A 20,235-nucleotide genomic window follows, 5' to 3' on the forward strand; every position below is an offset into this window, starting at 1 on the left:
TATCATTTAGCACCAGATTATTTGTGATATCAATATGTGTAGTATCAACATGATTTATCAACATGATAGTCTCATATGGAGTATTTTTATGTGTTGTCAATATTTTTTTATGCAGTGAATTCTGGGATTGCCCTTTTCAACACAAGATGCATGCATTGCTGGGGAAAAATTTACCATTGTTGGAAGTTACTTGAAGAAAAAAGTTTTTACTCATTTCTCCACACAGATTGTTGATCGGTGCTCCCAAAGCCAGAGCTTTATCCAATCAGGGAGCAAACGTCACGGGTGGGCTGTACAGCTGTGACATCACCACCCATCCTGATGACTGCACTCGAGTGGACTTTGACAATGATGGTACGCAGAAAGACAGGAGTCTCACAGATTTAAAGATGCTTGAACTGGAGACTTGGTTCATTGGTTTCCATGCTTAATCACGACTTGGTTTCTGTTCATGGTGACTCTCACAGTTGATGCCCGTGTGGAGAATAAGGAGAACCAGTGGATGGGTGTTACTGTTCAGAGCCAAGGACCTGGAGGCAAGATTGTGGTACGTCCCCATTAACTGATTTATTATTTATCACACAATGTCAATATCAGCAGCGCAGAACTAGCTTCTTTCTTTGTGTCTCAGACATGTGCCCATCGCTACCAGCGCCTGTTGTTCCCCAACACCCCCCAAGAGGCGCGTGACATCACGGGACGCTGCTACATGCTCAGCCAGGACCTGAGCATCGACAGCCAGTCAGACGAGGATGGGGGGAACTGGAAATTCTGTGATGGTCGCACCAGGGGTCATGAGAGATTCGGGGCCTGTCAGCAGGGCTTGGCTGCCACCTTCACTAAAGACTACCATTATGTCATCTTTGGAGCACCAGGGGCATACAACTGGAAAGGTAGAACGACTTTTGATGTGAAAAATAAAACACACACACACAGGGACACAGGGACACACCTATTGGACACGATTCTGTGGTAACTGTGAGGTGTAGAAGATCAAAAGTTCTGTCATGTGACCAGACTGGTTCATTCTCAAACACTAACATTTAGCAGGAAATATGCTTTGACTCACAGGTCACTGTTTTGACATTTGGCAAGGTCTTAGACACCTCATTCTGCTATCATTGATTTACAATTTTGGACTAATTAATAGAAATAGCCAGTATGTTTACTTACATGTTTTAAATGTATGGTGACCCCCACTGGTGAGGAGGAGCACTGCAACATCTCTTATTCACTATATTCTTAATTCACACAAATGCATTCCCTTGTGGAAAAAAAAGGTACATAGTTTTTAAAGCATACTTTTACAGAAAGTATATACTTAATATACATATACTATAAAAGAATATACTTAAGTACAAATTGGATGTAAAGTTTTCAGACACTTAGTTGTGTGTTAATTGCAATGAAATTAAAATGTATTCTAGTTTAAATGTATATTAAATTTAGAGGGCTCTTTGCCACACTTAAGTAGGACTTGTAGGACTGTAATTTCATAATTACTTCTATTGTCTTTGAAATATGTTTAAAGTGCACTGCTGAATGTACAGACCAGCATTTGTGGTAAACGAAAATTTACTTGAAAACTGTATGTCATGTTTTAAAAAATATTCATAATTAAACATTTCTCATGATAAAGCTTAAATTAAGCAAAAATAAAAAATATATATGTAATTGCAATCAAGAACACAACATGCATTTTAGTATAACATCAACATAAGTTTACTTCTTTGAAGCATGACAAAATAAATTTAACATGATTTAAAATGTACTTTAAAGTGAAACTTTTAATTTGACACTTTTCAGAAGTGTACTTAAGTGTGTTAAGAAGCAGTCATGAAAGTGTGCTTTCTTTAGTGGCCTTTTATTTAATTAATATATGTGATCCTGGTCTTAAGTCGCTAGGGTATATTTGTAGTAATAGCCAAAAGTACATTCAATGGGTCAAAATTATAGATTTTTTAATTATGCAATTTTTAAAAATATACTGTATACTTTAAAGGTTTTAAATACACTACAAGTGCACATTCAAAACGATCAACCACACTTCTTTTTTGCACAAATAACCATTTCATGATCATTAGTTTTCCTGTACAGGCATAATCCAGTTGTTTAGCACTCATCCCATCACTTCTGTCGTGTAGGTATAGTGCGTGTGGAGCAGAAGAACAACACTCTTCTGGAAATGGGATTGTTTGATGACGGACCGTACGAGGTCGGGGATGAAAACCGCCTGGATCCAAATCTAGTGCCTGTCCCAGCCAACAGCTACTTAGGTGCGTGTGATTACCATGTGTTGTGTGTGCTGTGGTCGGCGCTTGCATCATGACGCTGACTCTCGCACATGCACAGGATTCTCTCTAGATTCTGGACACAGCATCACAGAGAAAGGCCGACTCGTCATAGTGTCCGGAGCGCCGAGAGCCAATCACAGCGGGGCAGTGGTGTTTCTGCGGACGGAGGGAGAAGTGTCCACCACACTCACACCTGAACACATCCTGGAAGGACCGGGACTCGCATCCTCCTTTGGATATGATGTCTCTGTGGTGGACCTGAATGGAGACGGGTGGGTGACACACAGTGTTGGGATGCAACTAAATTGCACCATTTAAATACAAAATAAGGTAACACTTTATTTTAAGGTGACCGTGTTATACATATTACATGCACTTACTATAGTAAAAATAAACAAAAGCAAAAAAACAAAAAGGATTGCATCAAAGCAACTGAACAACATTCATTAGGAAAACAGTGTGTCAATAATGCAGAATGATAGTTAAAGGCAGTTCATTGAATTCAGTGATGTCATCTCTGTTCAGTTTAAATAGTGTCTGAAAAATTTGATTTCAAAACAGTATCAAAGCGACTAATCTATTTTGTTTTATGGTTTTAAATCAATATTTAACCTCAGAATGATTTCAGATTAAATTAGAATTTTGTAAGTTTTTTTTTTTTTACATTTTAGATTAACGTATAATCTGTAACCTATTACATTTCCCAACACTGGTGACACAAGATCTGCAGCAAATAAAGGAGCTCTTGAAAACGAGTGGCTGGTTTGTGAATGTGATGTTTGTGTCTCCAGCTGGCAGGACGTTGTGGTTGGTGCTCCTCAGTTCTTCCAGAGAGATGAGGAAGTGGGAGGAGCCGTGTTCGTTTACATCAATAAAGCTGGAAGGTGGAAGGACGTCGCTCCCACTCGCCTGAATGGAACGAAAGACTCCATGTTCGGTCTGGCTGTGGAGAACATTGGAGACATCAATCTGGATTCTTTTCAAGGTTGAACGCAGAAGTCGGCTTTTAGTTTTGGATGCAAAATAATGACTTCTTTCAGACGGTTTACTATTCTTCCTGCTTGTGTCTCAGATATCGCAGTAGGTGCTCCATACACAGACTCGGGGTCTGGTAGCGTGTACATCTACCACGGATCTGCTGACGGCATCAATACCACACCGGCTCAGGTTAGACACTCACTGTCTGGCTCTCGGTTTGCTCTTCTGTCTGCAGTTTCAATATCAGTGAGAAATTACTTAGATCAAATACTGGTGCAACTATTTTCCAATGTTATCTGGTTTAAAAGGTTTTCCATTTTCAGCATGAAACACTGCCAAAATTAAAACCCAGATTCCTACTTGTTTTTATGCATTAGATATTTCATTGTATATCTAATTTGGTTTTGATTCTACTTTGCTTTTGTCTGATTTCACTTTGTACTCTTTCTGTTGTGAATATAGATAGATAGATCAGATACAAATATACCCCCGAGACTTAAGACTTTTGTATGTTTTGTGCTCCAGGGTCGTGTGTTTGTGTGTGTGTGTGTATGATATATAATTATATATTCTTCTTTTTCTTTCTTTTTTTTTTGTGTCAGTCTTTGCCGTTAAACAATGAATACAGTCTTACTTTTCTGTGATCTTGTAGATTCTGGAGGGTAAACAGCACAACATTAAGATGTTTGGCTATTCTCTGGCTGGAAACATGGACCTGGATCAGAACTCGTACCCTGACCTCGCCGTGGGCTCGCTCTCCGACACAGTCTTCATATACAGGTGCCGATACCTCACTTCTCAAGTAAAGTCATTACCTGGAGCTTTTTAGAGACGCTATAGCGTTACATAACACCCCTCTCGTGTGCAGGTCCAAAAATGTTATTAGCATCAAGAAAGACATCAAGGTGACACCAAAGGAGATCGACTTGGCGGAGAAAACTTGTGGCAACAGCGTATGGTGAGATCACTTATAAATACCCATGGTGTTTTGAACTCTAATGTTTATGTGTGTTCAATGTTGAATCCTTTTCAGCTTGACTGTGGAAGCGTGTTTCTCATATAAAGCAAAGCCCTCCACCTACAACCCCAAACTCAGTAAGTCTGTGCATGCTCTTATACTGAAAAACTATCATTATCTATAATAAAATCCTGACTTTAAAGAGATTGAGTCGACATAATGGCAGCATAAGCTTATAATAAACAGAATGCTGTCATCCATGTGGATGCTTTTATAGTTATCGTTATCCTTATAGTTATTGTTCTTAATGTGAACAGTGCTTAAGATGTAGTTAAAGATGTAGTTTGTTGGTTGGTTTGCAGCCATCTCGTGTACACTTGAGGCCGAGTGGTACCGCAGGAAGCTGGGTCTCCCATCCAGGGTTGTGTTCCTGGAGAAGAGCGCCATGGATCAGGACTTCCAGTCGACCGGCTCTCTGGAGCTACGAGGACAGAACAAGAAAGCCTGTTACAAGACCAAACTCAGACTACAAGTAAATACAGCTTTAAAGTTGGGATGAAACGGAGGCAGCCACTGATCTTTTCTTCCATATTGTGATGCACATCTGATTGTGATTGATTATGGAAAAAGAAAACATGCAGGGTGGGAACTTAGTTCGATGAATCTGTTGTTGATTGGCTTGTGAGATGTGGGCGTGTCACTCAAATATGAACACACGGGGGGAGGTTTAACCGGTTAAAAGATTGGAAAAGTTCTGCATATAGCGCCAATTCAAAAGTTTGAGATCAGTCAGAATGTTCATGTTTTTTTTAACCGAGTCTCTTATGCTCAACAAGGCTGCATTTATTTGATCAAAAAGTACAGAAAAAACAGTACTATTGCGAAATATTATTGCAATTTTTAATATTGAATTCCTATTTTGAAATACTTTAAAATATTATTTAATTCTGTGATGCACAGCTGTATTTCCAGCATCATTACTCCAGTCTTCAGTGTCACATGATCTTCAGAAATCATTCAGATATGATGATTTATTATGAGTGCTGGAAACTGTTGCTTAATATTTTTTGGAACCTGTGATACTTTTTTCTTTGCTTACCTTTTTTTTATTTTTTATCAAAGAATCCTGAAAAAGTACCGCAGGTGGCAAAAAAATATTAAGCTTCAAACTGTTTTTTTTTTCTGTATGTTTGATCAAATAAATGCAGCCTTGATGAGCAGAAGAAACATCTTTAATAAAACATTAAAAACTGATTTTAAAAATGACTGATTCCAAACTTTTGAATTGTCCTGTATGTTACCAATGAAAAGTCTGTCATGTTTACTAGAAGACTGAGTTATTACATTTTGATTAAACATGATGATTAAAAAAAAAATAATAATAATAATAATTAATGGATGCATGGACTAGTTTTTCACAATAAGAACTATTGCATGCATTTACAAAATACTATTGGTGAGGAAAGGACCAACATGAAAAACTTAATCACTTAACTCGGTCACTTTATGCCTTTATCAGATAATACGTTTTTGTTTACAAGAAGAATCATACATCTGCAGTTTTGTCATCCAGTGCATTAATGAGATTTGTTATTTCTGGGTGCACTATTCCTATAATTCTCATTTTGGAATTAGGAACTGTGTTTATTAGCCTCTGTTTTCACTGCATGTTGACTGAGTGGGATCTGTCATGTGCTGGTTTCAGGAAGGCATCAGGGATAAGCTCAGAGCGATTCCTATCGAGGTGTCTGTGGCCATTCAGAGCGCTACGAGAGGCAAACGGCACAGCTCTCTGCCACAACTAACTCCAATACTGGACTCCACTGTGCCCAACAAGACCATCACCGAGGTATGCTCTTAACATAACTTACCTACATAATCTTATGAACAGTCAATACATCTTAAGCTCTACTTTCATCTTTAGATTCAGAATGAAATTAAGCTTTGGTTTGCCATCTCTCCTGGCCTAGGTGAACTTCCTGAAGGAGGGATGTGGCACAGACAACATCTGTCAGAGTAACCTCCAGCTGCAGTACAGGTTCTGCTACAGAGAGTCCAAACAAGAAGTGTTTCCTCCTCTACCGCTGTGTGTATCAGCAATACATCTCATACTAGAAGCATGCAACACGGACGCTCATATAGCTCTGTTTACACCTGCTGTTCACAGCTAATTCATAACTGAAAAATGATGCATTAATAACATTTGTGTAGCGTGTAGCTAACTATTACATGCCCTGATACTCTTTTGGATGATAGGTTGCATATTTAAATCTGTTGGTGCTATTTTCTCAAACCGATCTCTTTTAGGGAGAACGGTGTGCCGGTGATTTCTCTGAGTGATCAGAAGGACATCGCTCTGGAGGTCACAGTCAGGAACAGGAATGGAGATGATGCTCATGAAGCCAGATTGGTTGGGCATTTTGATGAATCCCTCTCATATTCAGGATTCAGATCTACTGTAAGTGGATCACAAGTCTGGGTCCAATTCTTCTCTATTTCATTTGATCGCGTTTTTATGTTTTCATTCATTATTTCACCAAATATTGCTGTTTCTGTAATTATTTATATATTAGCAATGCTTTACAGTGAAGTCCTCACAATGAGATAATAGCAAACTGTAAAGCCTTAGATGCAACTATTACCAGTGCTATGATGTTGTGTCCTGTAGGATAAACATGTGATCTGCGCGGCCAATCAGAATGGCTCCCAGGCAGACTGCGAGCTGGGAAACCCTTTTAAACGAGACTCAGAGGTCAGTCATACTTCAAAGATGCAATTTTACTCATGAAATCGACTTTTAAATACAAACGTTTTTCTGTAGGTAACATTCTATATCATTTTGAGCACTGGCAAGATATCGCTCGACACCAAAGAGGTTGAGATCGACCTTCAGCTGGAAACGTATGTCTGAAACCACTGTTGATTTAAACATGTTTGACATAGTTTTAAGATGAACGTACACTGATATTTGTGTTCTCACACAGAACGAGTTCACAGCAAGGCCTGGGCAAAGTGAAGGCCAAAGCCAAAGTGGTGATTGAACTACTTCTTTCTGTGCAAGGGTAAGTATTATCATTTATTTAGGCATGCATGTGCTCTCCATCGAAAACCATAGCTGTCTAGGAGAGAACATTTTCTGACTTTCATCACTTATTACAGTAACATTATGCAAGTTGTGTAGGGTTGTGGGACTCTTATGTGTCAAATAAGACTTCACTTAAGTGTCAAAACTTCTAAAGTAAAGTCCTGACTCAATATGCTGCTGTCACCTCTGTACTCTTGAGTAAAGCACTTAACCTTAGGTTAAAAGCAACTGTTAATAACTACTAATGTACTCTAACTCTGCCATCACTTACGTACCAGTTGTGAAAAAGAAGTACACTTTAGCATACTTTATAGTACCTGTTGCTGAAAAAATACACCTTAAAAGAATATACTTAAGTGTGAATTGAAAGTTTTTGGAAACATGATGAGTGCAATTAAATGAAAATATATATTGTATTCGATTAGCAGAATTTTAAAGTGCTTTTGACCTATTTTAAAGTGCTATTGGTCACACTTTATTTTAGGGTCCAATTCTCACTATTAACTAATCATTAACTATGACTTTTGCCTCAATTAACTCCTTATTTGCCGCTTATTATTAATAGTTTATAAGGTAGTTGTTAATTTAGGGTATTGGGTAGGATTATGAATGTCATGCATTAGATGTACTTATATATTTAAGCACTAATAAACAGCCAATATGTTAATAATAGACATGCTAATAAGCAACTATTTATTAGTGTGAATTGGACCCTATACTAAAGTGTTACCGTGCTATTTGTTTGTATTGTCTTTGAAATATAGTTAATGTGCAATCCTGAAAGCATTTATGATAAACTAAATGTAATTTGAAATTAAAGCAGTATGTCACGTTTTTAAATATATTTGTAATTGGAGTTTAAATTTAATATATTTCAAGTATAACTAGATAGTAAAGTTTGTTTTCAAACTTTAAGTTGGCTTGAAAAAGCCTGGCCAGAAAGTTAGAAAAATGTAGAAAGTTTGAAAAGCTTAAAAAGTTTTAAAAATGTAAAAGTTTGAAAAGTTAAGAAGTTTAAAAAAGAAAGTGATTAACATATTACTAGCATTATAAGCAAGTGACTACCATGTCGTTAGCATGATTAGCAAAGTTGTTAACATGTTTCTAGCATGTTGAGAGCATGATTTTAGCATGATTAGCATTTTGCTAGCATGTTTCTAGCATGTGACTAGCATGTTTCTAGCATGATTAGCATGTTGCTAGCATGTCGCTAACATTTTGCTAGCATGATTAGCATGTTGCTAGCATGTTTGTAGCATGATTAGCATGTTGCTAACATGTTTCTAGCATGATTAGCATGTGGCTAGCATGTTGTTAGCATGTTTCGAGCATGATTAGCATGTTGCTAGTATGTCGCTAACATTTTGCTAGCATGATTAGCATGTTGCTAGCATGTTTGTAGCATGATTAGCATGTTGTTAACATTTTAGTAGCATGATTAGCATGTGGCTAGCATGTCTCTAGCATGATTTTCATGTTGCTAGCATTTTATTAACATGATTAGCAAGTGACTAGCATGTCGTTAGCATGTTTGTAGCATGATTAGCATGTTGCTAGTATGTCGCTAGCATGTTTTTAGAATGATTAGTATACAACTAGCATGTTGCTAGCATGATTAAAATGTGACTAGCATGTGGCTAGCATGGCTAGCAAGTGACTAACATGTTTCTATGCTAATCCAGGTAAAACCAGTTGATTCAGTTAGAAACCAGCTAAGACCAGCGTGACAGTGGCCAAAACTACTTTAAAACCATGTTAAAAGCATGTTTTTGACATGATTATCAAGTTACTAACATGTTGTTAACATGTTTCTATGATAATCGAGCTAAAACCAGTTGATTCAGTTAGAAACCAGCTAAGACCAGCTTGGCAGTGGCCAAAACCACTTTAAACCATGTTAGAAGTATGTTTCTAGTCTGATTAGCAAGTTAAGTTGTTTGCTGCCGCGAATATATCATGCTATTACTTTAAACAGTTCAGAAACGTCTGATTTTAGCTCTTGGTGTGTTCTAACGTGTGAATTGCGTGCAATCGCCGTTTTAAAAGGTCTTAAATAAGAATGAATTCGCTCGTTGTGAGCTCCGTGGAGACAGCAGCAGTGATTCTTCTCTCATCTTTCTGACTGCTCTCTGCCCAGAAATCAATTATTAATGAGCCCTGACCCCTGTAATAATCAGATATGTTGGTTTAGCTTGTCAGTTTGAGGGAAATTGTATTATTTACTTGGTATTTTTAACCGGTTTAAAAGTGAAACGAAACCCGGCCGACTCCTCCCTTAATCTCGGGTATTGCAACTAGGGGCGCAATTTTTCTCAGATAATGTAAGTCTATGGGTAATGTATTTTGACATTTAAAAATTAAAAAAAAAAAAACTTTAAGTCTGATCAGTCTGAAAAGATATAGCAACCAGCACCGCTCTATCCCGCAGGTGTCTGCCGAGTTTGGGGCTTGTGGCTTTAAAGCCCTAGGAGGAGTAGCGTTTGACATTGCTCAGAAAAATAATAAGAAAAAAAATAAAAATAAGAAGTTTAAATAGCATAACAGTATGTTGGCTTGTTGCCAAGCCAACATAATTAAAAGTTAGTGAACTAACTTTGATGTTGGCTTGGCCATCTTGGCCATGGGGCAAAAGAGCCACAGTACTTGTGTGCCCAGCATTCTTGAGTTGCCCCGCTGCCAAAAAAATAAATAAATAATACCATAAAAAAATACACCTGCGACAGTCTTTTTCCATGGTCCCTTGCTGTTTACTTTTTAAATAAAAAGCCTAGGCTATGAAAACAGCTACGACAGGGTTGTCTAGCTGAATGTGAAATAAGTCATGCAAAAACCATAATCTCCTAAATACCATTCAATTTAATCTTATTTTAATAGTACTGACAACATATTTTAAGTTATCACACATTACTGAAAAATTAAAGAATTTTAATCAAAATTTTAATTAATATTTATTATAAAATAAATATTTCATAAAACTGAGAGTTAAATATATTATTTATTTAGGCTATACAAAACGGAAAAGAAAAAAGACTAAATAATAAGGCTGAATAAGCTGATCTATAGCATGTTAAATGGTGGTTGCCTGTCTATGAATGGTACACCCTTCTAAGCTCACAGAAGTGGTTTGACCCAAGTCCTCAGCAGCCAATGACATTGACCTCTTCAAACTGATTTTTAACTTGTACTTCAAGTGTATTTCACGTGTATTTAACACGTGAAATACACGTTAAATACCCGCTGATTTTTCATGTGTAAACAACACGTATTTAACGCGTTAACTAATATTGGATATAATATCGGAGTAATATAGTATATTTTAAGAAGCTCTTAAAAATATATATAAATTACTTTACCATGTTGTGCAGCGCCGATAAATAAATAATATTAAATACGTGTTGTCTACGCATGAAATACACGTATTTAACGTGTTGTTGACATGTTAAAATTCACGTGTATTTGACCCTCTTGGCCTTCCATACACATTAGATATAATGAGGGAGACGTGAAAAAAGGACATCGCGTTGTTTTGATATGGATTACTTTATCAAAAAATATTTGTTCGGGAGCACTTGTTTAGTTTAAAGGTAGACATGTCAAGCTTTCTATAGATATATCTCTCATGTCTCTTCGTTGAGTATTCATGGAGTTACAGTTCATTTTAATGACGTGTTTGTAAATGAAGATCAGCGCAGACCAAGGCTGCAGACAGCACACCTTGTTTGTTATCTTTATTTTATAAGTGCCCAAAGTTTTGTTGTTATTATGTTTGTATCCAAAAAAAAGTAGACCCTTTACAGAGACACGTTAAAATTCACGTGTATATTTGACCCTCTTGGCCTTCCATACACATTAGACGTGAAAAAAGGACATCGCGTTGTTTTGATATGGATTACTTTATCACAGAATATTTGTTCAGCAGCACTTGTTTGGTTTAAAAGTAGACATGTCAAGCCTTCTATAGATATATCTCTCATGTCTCTTCGTTGAGTATTCATGGAGTTACAGTTCATTTTAATGACGTGCTGTAAATGAAGATCAGCGCAGACCAAGGCTGGAGACAGCACACCTTGTTTGTTATCTTTATTTTATAAGTGCACAAAGTTTTGTTGTTATTATGTTTGTATCCAAAAAAAGTGGACCCTTTACAGATTCGATTGATGTATTGCTCTTATCTGTACGATGAAAACTGAAAGTGTAATTTAAGTAATTGTCGGGGTTATCAGGAGAAAATGACTCAAAACGCGTATATGCGTTAATCGACTCCAGAGTTAAAAGGCTGTCGTGACTTTTTTTCCTTCCAGTATTCATAAGCTGTATCACGCTGTCAAATTATATTTCATTTTGCACACATAAACAGTTCAAAAACACCTGAATTCTGCTCTTGTTGTGTTCTAATGGGTGGATTAGTGCAATTCGCTGTGATATTATTTTTGGAAGCGCTTAAAAAATGCTGATGAAGTCCTCATTTCTCTCTCGCACTGTAAACGATTTCTGTTGTTTTCACAGTATTATTGCTGTATTATCAGAGAAAGCTTACTGTAGAAACAGTTTACAGTAAGTTGCTGTCAATTTTATAACTTTTGCAGTATTATTGCTGTATTTCCAGCTTTGTCTTACTGTAGAAACTATTTACAGGACAGTTGCTGTCAATTTATGCTATTCATTGAAAAAAACAATAGAGTGGGAAAATAATTACAGTAATCCTTATATTACTGTTAAATTGATGACAGTAATAATCCATCTTACAAGGAATTTTATTTATTAATTATAATATTTATTTATAAGGAATTTTATAATACATCGTTTCATATGGTAACCCATATATTAAGGCATTTGGCATATAGTTAAAAAAAGTTGAATGATTTATGTGGGTGTTTTTTAATTGCGTATCTTTATGGTTGCCAGATTTTGACACAAAACCCACCTAATCTCATAGGTTATAGCCAACAATTTTGTGGGTGGGAGGTAGTTGTAGAGATGTAGATGTCAAAAATATAGACTAGGTAAATAGATAAAATCAATTCCCATGATATATTTTTAATATTATTATTTTGCTTTCTATTATACACACTAATTACATAAAGAGCGGAATCGTACGCGATATACCTGGCAACCAATCATCTAAACCGTCAGCCTGCACTCATTTTCCAATTCATTTTCTGAGCCTTTGAGGATGAACAAGACCAACGAGAACCAGTCAGGTGAGATATACAATTTTATTCAATATCTTAAAGATGTGTATTTCAAAAAGTTTCACCCCAAAGGGAATATATTCGTTTTAACGTTACCACTAAATAATCGGTGGCGAGTTTGATAGTAGTCTGTAACACAAACATTCTAACGTTAACCAAATATTAATTATCACAAGGTTTGCTGTTAATGTTAGTTAATAATTTCAAGTTTAGAACAAAGTAATCGAAATGTTCTTCTTTCTGAACATTTGTGTGTAACTTACACCGTGTGCGTGTGTCCTGTCGCGATCGAGGCCTTACGCGCCTAAACCTAAAGCCATGTTCGAAATCGACCTATTACACTAATGTTATGCACGACTTGAAGGGACAACCACAGTGTTTTCAGTTATATTATGCATTTATTGCGTGAGTACAACCGATGTATTCATTTAAAGTGAATACACAGGCAGTGAAAGTCGGGCCGGTTTAAATCCCTCGTCTCGGTATAACGTTAGTCCTTCTTCAGACCAGACGTTCCCATGATTTTGCTCACTCGTTTTCATTAACTTCTTCAAGTGCATTAATATCTGAATACAGCCACTGCCAACGCACTGCGGATAATTTAGTTGTATATTTGATATTGTGTGATATTCACGATAATGGCTATTATAATCCCCGTATTCTTGTCACTTTGGGTGCTTCTCATTTCTTATTTGTGACAAATCAGGTTCTCCCTCGAAAACGGGTCTCTGTTAGGACACCAAGAGATCTCAAATTAATTGTAATAGGTACTAAATAAATAATAATAATTTAATAGATTAGCCATTTTTTTACAAGTAATAAATGAAATGCACAGGTTGAATAATTAATACTAGCATTCAATTATTTGATTTACTTAAATTATATGTTAATTTTTTTTGTGCTATTTTTAAGTTGCATTTAAGTTGATAGCTTGTCATTTCTGGTCTTTGAAATTTGTTTTCTTTTCAAATTATTTAATTTGATTCTATATATTGGAATTGTTTTGTAACCTTTTTATGTTTTAACTGATCCATGTTTCTGTTTGTCTTACAGGTAAAAATCATTGGTGAAGTCACCAGATGTGGATGGGTAAGTACTGCATCTAAAGTTAAAATTGTTTGGAAATAAGATTAGAAATGCCTTTATCTTGCACATTGTGTCAGTACTCTGTAAAGTCTATTCCAGAATTTGTCAGACTTGCTAAGGAACACAGGAATCTTGCAAACTATAGATTCTCTTGTGGATTTTTCCAGTGTCAATGTAACTTCAAAACTGCCGTTGGCCTTGGTACACATATGTATCGTAACCATGCAGTGATTACACCAAGTGCTGACAAATCACACAGTGGTGTTAATATGACATGCCAGGTTATGGAATGTTCTTTCACTTCCACATCTGGGGATGCATGGTGAAACGAATATCTCTGTGTAGGTCCACCTTCAATACCACGACTTAGGTGCCCTTGAGCAAGGCACTGAACCCCCAACTGCTCCCTGGGCTCCCTGGGCTCCCTGAATGTCACTTCACTAACTTTTTTTTATTCACTCACTTTTTTTTTTAGGTCTATGCAGTGTTGAATATGTTTTTCATTTCTTTCAGCGTGTATGTTGTTCGACATTGCAGCGTGCTGATGAGTTAATAAAGAGGTAAGTCATTTTCAAGTCTGTTTATCACATTGATGTCGGTCAAGCTGTAGTGCAACTTAATTTTTGTGTTTTGTTCTCTATAGGCAGCAAAAACCTGGGATCTGCATTGGCCCTGTCAAGTCTGGAGAGTGTTTTTACCATTTAATGAATTAAATTGTAATAAAAGTTTTTAAATGGACTTCTGAGTGTTGTCATAATTTACGTGACATTTAATAATCAGTCATATAACTGTGTGAAATTTTTTTTGCATACAAGCCTTTATATTTCATTCTTTTTTAAACATGTAACAGGTTGTAGTTAGTTATATGTTGTGTATTGATGAGTATATGTGAATATAAAAACTACCGTAATCAATTATACTGCATAGTAACTTTACAGTATTTTAAAATACAGTGCAAAAACATGAACTGTAATTAATTTTACAGTATAAATATAATGTAAGTTATTATACAGTATGTTGTGAACTACTGTAGTCAGGTTTACAGTAATATTACCGTGGAATAAAATACTGAAGCTTGCTGGCTATTTGTTGCCAGTAAGTTACTGTTGATTTTACGTGAAATTTTTTACAGTGCGTCTTTCTCTCTGTTCTTTGGCCAGAGACATAATTTATAAATGAGATCTGACCCGGTAATAATAACATATATTGGTTTAGCTTGTCAGTCTGAATGAAATGTGTAGCCTATTTATTTGTCTGATCTCTCCCCTAAACGCGGCTGTCATGTGACTTTTTTTTCCCCTTGGCGATGTCAAATTTTGCATTTTGCACACATACACGGCTCAAAAACCCCTGGATTTTTCTCTTAGTGTGTTCTAATTGGTGGATTGTGTGCATTCGCAGGAATATTTATTTTAAGAAGCTCTTAAAAAATATATATAAATGACTTTACCATGTTGTGACGATGGATAATAATTGATGTGAGGTTCAGCCTGACAGATAAAATCTCACAATCACATATAAACACTCATTTTCATGTGTATAGGCTAATATATTCTTCTAATTGTTTTGTGCCGTTTGGCTGCAGTGTTTTAATGTGACAGGCTGTAAATTCTCTTCAAGTGTTCAGAGAAATACATCGCGAGCTCGCGGGCAGTTGCTGCCGCGAATATATCATGCTATTACTTTAAACAGTTCAGAAACGTCTGATTTTAGCTCTTGGTGTGTTCTAACGTGTGAATTGCGTGCAATCGCCGTTTTAAAAGGTCTTAAATAAGAATGAATTCGCTCGTTGTGAGCTCCGTGGAGACAGCAGCAGTGATTCTTCTCTCATCTTTCTGACTGCTCTCTGCCCAGAAATCAATTATTAATGAGCCCTGACCCCTGTAATAATCAGATATGTTGGTTTAGCTTGTCAGTTTGAGGGAAATTGTATTATTTACTTGGTATTTTTAACCGGTTTAAAAGTGAAACGAAACCCGGCCGACTCCTCCCTTAATCTCGGGTATTGCAACTAGGGGCGCAATTTTTCTCAGATAATGTAAGTCTATGGGTAATGTATTTTGACATTTAAAAATTAAAAAAAAAAAAACTTTAAGTCTGATCAGTCTGAAAAGATATAGCAACCAGCACCGCTCTATCCCGCAGGTGTCTGCCGAGTTTGGGGCTTGTGGCTTTAAAGCCCTAGGAGGAGTAGCGTTCAGAATTTCTGTCAGAAAAATAATAATAAGAAAAAGAAGAAAAAGAAGAAGTTTAAATAGCATAACAGTATGTTGGCTTGTTGCCAAGCCAACATAATAATAATAAGATTAAATAGTAGATCAGTAAGTTGGCTTTTTCAAGCCAACTTAATAACTTGTTACATAACACAATAAAGTTAAAATTATAATCAAGTAGCCTACTTTAAACCAAAAGTTTAGTAAAACAGTAAATTTAAAATGTACTTTTAATTTAATATCATTATAATGTGCATAATATTAAAAGTGTTTATGCATATATTCAAACACACACATTGCCTTTTATTTCATCAATAATGCATCTGCAAGTAGCGTTTTTAATATATAGTTTAAAGATTTTAAATGCACATCCAATATACAGTAAAGTGCATTTCTTGAAACACTTACTTGTGCTTTGTCTAGTCACATTGTGTTTTCTCGCTGCTCATCAGGGCTGCCAAGCCGTCTCAGGTCTATTTCGGAGGTGAAGTCAGAGGCATGAGTGCTATGAAGACAGAGGAAGAAGTCGGCAGCTTGGTCGAATATGAATTCAGAGTAAATGCTAAATATGTTTTAAAGACTCTACCTTATCACTCGAAAAGCTCTGTTTTAAACTTAAGATTTGATTTATATATATATATTTTTTTTTGCAGGTGATTAATTTGGGAAGGCCTCTGAAGTCTTTTGGAACTGCATCCCTGAGCATCCAGTGGCCTAAAGAAAGCTCTGTGGGGAAATGGCTGCTGTATCTGATGAAGATCAACACCAGGGACCTGCAGTCAGTCACCTGTTCACCTGAGACAGAGATCAACCCTCTCCGACTTCAGAGTCAGGTCTCAAATCCCCCTAATGCTGTCGGATGTTTTAAACTGGTAGATCGGGAAAACATTTGTAAGATCGGAAAAAGAGTGACCACATCTGTCATACTTTTAGGAGTCAACATCCAGCAGGAGAAAGCGTGAGCTTGAGGAGCGGAAACCAGCTGAAGGCAGTAAAACATCTCTCATCCCTGACAAACGCAAGCACAAGATTCTGGTAAGGAATCTACATTATTTCTATCTGTGGTGAAGTTTCATTTCTACAGGTGCTATAGCACCAAAGCAACGCTTGTAATGAACGTTTTGTCCTCGTAGTCTTGCAGTGGAGATGCCAGATGTGTGGAGATCAAATGCCCCCTACAAAGCTTGGACAGCACTGCGCTCATCATGCTCAAATCCCGGCTGTGGAACTCCACTTTCCTTGAAGTAAAGACAATACAAACATGTGCTTACTGTGTTCCTTTGAAAGAATGTCTTGGGTTGTTAAAGCATTCTGTTTTGTGTCCTCTCTAAAACAGGATTATGTGTCCTACAGCTACCTTGATATAATAGTGAAAGCCTCCATAAGTCTGGATGCTTCTGCCAAGAACATTGTCCTTAAAAATTCTGAGACCCAGGTAACACGGTTAAATCTGTCGCACTAATAGATGTAGATGAAATATGGTGTGGGTTGTCCAGACAGCTGGACTCACTGTAGATGTGATGACAGGTGAGGCTGACCGTGTTCCCGGAGACGGCCGGGACTCCGTTCGGAGGCGTTCCCTGGTGGATCATTCTGGTGGCTGTTTTAGCTGGAGTTCTGATGCTGGCTCTTCTAGTTCTGTTACTATGGAAGGTAATAAAACACTCACACCCGCATACAGATAGTAAATCAGCCACAAAAAGTTCCTGGTTAAAAGCTTCTATTTGGATATTTCAATTCTAATTTCTCTTTTGATATTCTGTTAGTGCGGTTAATCGCATCCAAAAAAAAAAAAAAAAAAAAAAAAATGATTACATAATGTATGCATGTGTTCTGTGTATACACAGAGTATATATTTAGAAAACATTAACATGTATATACATTTATATATTTATATTCTTATATTTTATATAAATATATTTTATATATAAACAAAACATATATATTTTTAAATATATACATGCATGTGTTTGTATTTATACACATAATAAATACACACAGTATACACATATATAATGTAAACAAAAAGGTTTATTTTGGAAGCGATTAATCATTTGACAGCACTGTATTTTATCTTAATTTATCCTCATTTACACTTTTAAAATCCCTAAAAAAGTACTTGGAGACTTGCACTACTCTGAATGTCATTTCAGTAAACAAGCCAAAAAATCGAACTTTTTATAAATAACTGAAAAATACCATGATGAATATATTTTTTACTCAATAAAATTATATTTATAAATGTACACTTTTAGGAAATAATATTCTTTAAAATAATATACTTGTGCAAAGCGCAAACTATAGTGCATGCTAACTGCATTTAAATGAAAATGTATTATATTCATTTATATTAAATGCAATTAGTTGAACTCTTTATTGTTTTCAAACCCACTTAAGTATGTTTTTTATGTACTTTCACATCATTCTAATTTATTTGAGATTGCACTGCCAAATCAACTAACAATTATGTATGGTCAATTCAAATTGCAGTTGAATCTTGCATGTATTTAAATAAATAGTATTACTTTAAATGTAATATCTGGTAAACAACAGCTAAAATGATAATCAAGTGCTTTAGTAAGTCAACACATCAAAACAAGTGTACTTTGTGTATTATATGATTATATGATTTAAAATGACATTATGACATTAAAGTGACAATATTATGAAGTGCCATTTTTAAAAGTTGACTTAAGTATGATAAGAAACAGTCATAAAAGTGTGCTAGCCTACTTAAGTGGTATTTTAATTTATTAATTATATATTATGTGCAAGTAGTTTATATATATATATATATATATATATATATATATATATATATATATATATATATATATATATACTTTTAGGTTTTGAAGTACACTACAAATGCACATTCAACAGAATTATGCACACTTCACAAGAGGATAGTGTTGATAGGTAATGTGTTTCTCTACACCTGTGGTTCCTCTGCTAGAACTTGAGGAGAACACACTTCATAAATACACTTACAATCACCACCTAATTAAGAAAAAATGACAGGTGCAGCAAAATAATCCTGCAGCATTTGAGTACAGATTAATATTTTAATATTTGACATGTGAAGATGTGTTAGTGGAATTCCAGTCTTTAGTACAAATGTTTGCAATGACCCCTGAATTTGCCCCCTCTGTAGTGTGGTTTCTTCAAGCGGGCCCAGAAGGACGAGTACGATGCCGCTTTTCACAAAGCGGAGATTCACGCTCAGCCCTCAGACAAACAGTCCACTGAGGCCTAGCTCTCCTCTCCAGGGTAAAACACGCTCGCTGCAGCAGAGTGGTTTCTGCATGACGTGTGGCCTAACTCACTAACTCATCCTGTGAGACACATGCTGCACAGTGTGCTTCGCTCTTTCCATGTCAAGCTCGGTTTTGTTTTGATGGATGTGCTTCTTCATGTCCTGTTTTGTCAAGCATGTCCCGTCTCCGTGTTCTCCAAAGCACATGAACGCAGAATGATGTTTAATTTGTATCTTGAAATGATGCTTAACGTGCTTCTGTTCTTTCTCTGTCAGTGTGGATTTTTCAAGCGCTCCAAGTATGAGGACAGCGTTCCGAAATATCACGCGGTGAGGATTCGTAAGGAGACACGTCTCGTGAAAGATGGAAAGGACATGTTAGATCCCCTGGAGAAGAAGCAATGGATGACCACATGGGATGAGAACGAGAGCTACTCATGAGACTGTCTCTGTGTTTTCTGTGAACAATTTGCTTCCATCAGGCATCTCTAGTTGTGAAGGTTTCAGAGGAAGTCCACCTCTGCGAGTCTGTGATCCCACTGTTAGAGAGAGACAGGAAAATGTCTTTACATATCCATAGGTTTCTGGTAACTAGAGGGAAAAGACTGACTCCTGGAAATCTCTGGGCTTTTTGTTTGCAACGCCACCCCTTAAAAAGTGTTTGGATATTTTTGGAAGATGCATGAGATGCCACATGCCTTTTTTTTTTTTTTGTGTAAATATTTTACAATGCAGTTTATTTATTTCGTCTTGTAATTTTGTACCAAGATGCCTACTGTGCATGAACTGCCCAAAGATAATTTTTCATGTCTTTTCGGTAACTGTAAATTAGACTGAATGTCAGATTGAGTGTCAGAAGAGAAAAAAATAAAGGAGTCAATGAGTTACTACTGAAAAATGTTGTTTGACCCAAATCGCTTTGACAACACATCTGCATAATTTGTTGTATTTTAACATGCCACATCTCTAGGATGCTCTTTGTTGCCACCTGTTGGCATTAGAGGGTCTTTCAGCAGTTCTCCAGTAGTTCTGCGCTGCTCCTGGAAAGCTATTTTCCTGAAGACAGTTCCAACACACCTGCCTGTAATTATCAGCCTTGGACACTTTAATTATTAATGGTTGAGATGTGTTCGGTTGTGGTTTGGGCTGAAATCTGCAGGCTATCCAGGAGTA

General features: G+C 36.4%; 1 protein-coding gene and 1 long non-coding RNA gene across 4 annotated transcripts in view; both read left to right on the forward strand.

Annotated features, from left to right (window-relative positions):
- Nucleotides 1-19,960, forward strand: part of LOC113109124 (integrin alpha-6-like) — a 30,272-nt gene extending 10,312 nt beyond the window's left edge. The window contains exons 2-26 of one of the 2 annotated variants that reach the window (XM_026272690.1): nt 227-354; nt 468-547; nt 632-893; nt 2,145-2,276; nt 2,353-2,566; nt 3,086-3,279; nt 3,367-3,461; nt 3,925-4,052; nt 4,141-4,230; nt 4,306-4,367; nt 4,593-4,762; nt 5,936-6,079; nt 6,201-6,316; nt 6,538-6,688; nt 6,899-6,982; nt 7,052-7,131; nt 7,215-7,292; nt 16,259-16,361; nt 16,460-16,639; nt 16,740-16,841; nt 16,940-17,050; nt 17,143-17,241; nt 17,334-17,459; nt 18,961-19,076; nt 19,339-19,485. In XM_026272690.1, the coding sequence (XP_026128475.1) occupies nt 227-354; nt 468-547; nt 632-893; nt 2,145-2,276; nt 2,353-2,566; nt 3,086-3,279; nt 3,367-3,461; nt 3,925-4,052; nt 4,141-4,230; nt 4,306-4,367; nt 4,593-4,762; nt 5,936-6,079; nt 6,201-6,316; nt 6,538-6,688; nt 6,899-6,982; nt 7,052-7,131; nt 7,215-7,292; nt 16,259-16,361; nt 16,460-16,639; nt 16,740-16,841; nt 16,940-17,050; nt 17,143-17,241; nt 17,334-17,459; nt 18,961-19,062 (3,031 nt within the window). In that variant the 3' untranslated portion in view covers nt 19,063-19,076; nt 19,339-19,485. Of the gene's footprint in view, nt 1-226; nt 355-467; nt 548-631; nt 894-2,144; nt 2,277-2,352; nt 2,567-3,085; nt 3,280-3,366; nt 3,462-3,924; nt 4,053-4,140; nt 4,231-4,305; nt 4,368-4,592; nt 4,763-5,935; nt 6,080-6,200; nt 6,317-6,537; nt 6,689-6,898; nt 6,983-7,051; nt 7,132-7,214; nt 7,293-16,258; nt 16,362-16,459; nt 16,640-16,739; nt 16,842-16,939; nt 17,051-17,142; nt 17,242-17,333; nt 17,460-18,960; nt 19,077-19,338 lie in introns of both variants that reach the window. The other variant, XM_026272689.1, reaches the window with a different exon arrangement.
- LOC113109125 (uncharacterized) lies at nt 12,400-14,331 on the forward strand. 2 transcript variants are annotated; one of them, XR_003292847.1, is made up of 5 exons: nt 12,400-12,516; nt 13,561-13,596; nt 13,761-13,938; nt 14,069-14,153; nt 14,237-14,331. It is a non-coding gene; the product is annotated as an uncharacterized LOC113109125 (long non-coding RNA). The 2 variants fall into 2 exon arrangements; XR_003292846.1 differs by lacking the exon at nt 13,761-13,938 and having other exon boundaries at nt 14,107-14,153.
- Nucleotides 19,961-20,235: the final 275 nt, after the last annotated feature.

The sequence above is a fragment of the Carassius auratus genome, chromosome 9, assembly GCF_003368295.1.
Source record: "Carassius auratus strain Wakin chromosome 9, ASM336829v1, whole genome shotgun sequence".
NCBI lineage: Eukaryota > Metazoa > Chordata > Actinopteri > Cypriniformes > Cyprinidae > Carassius > Carassius auratus.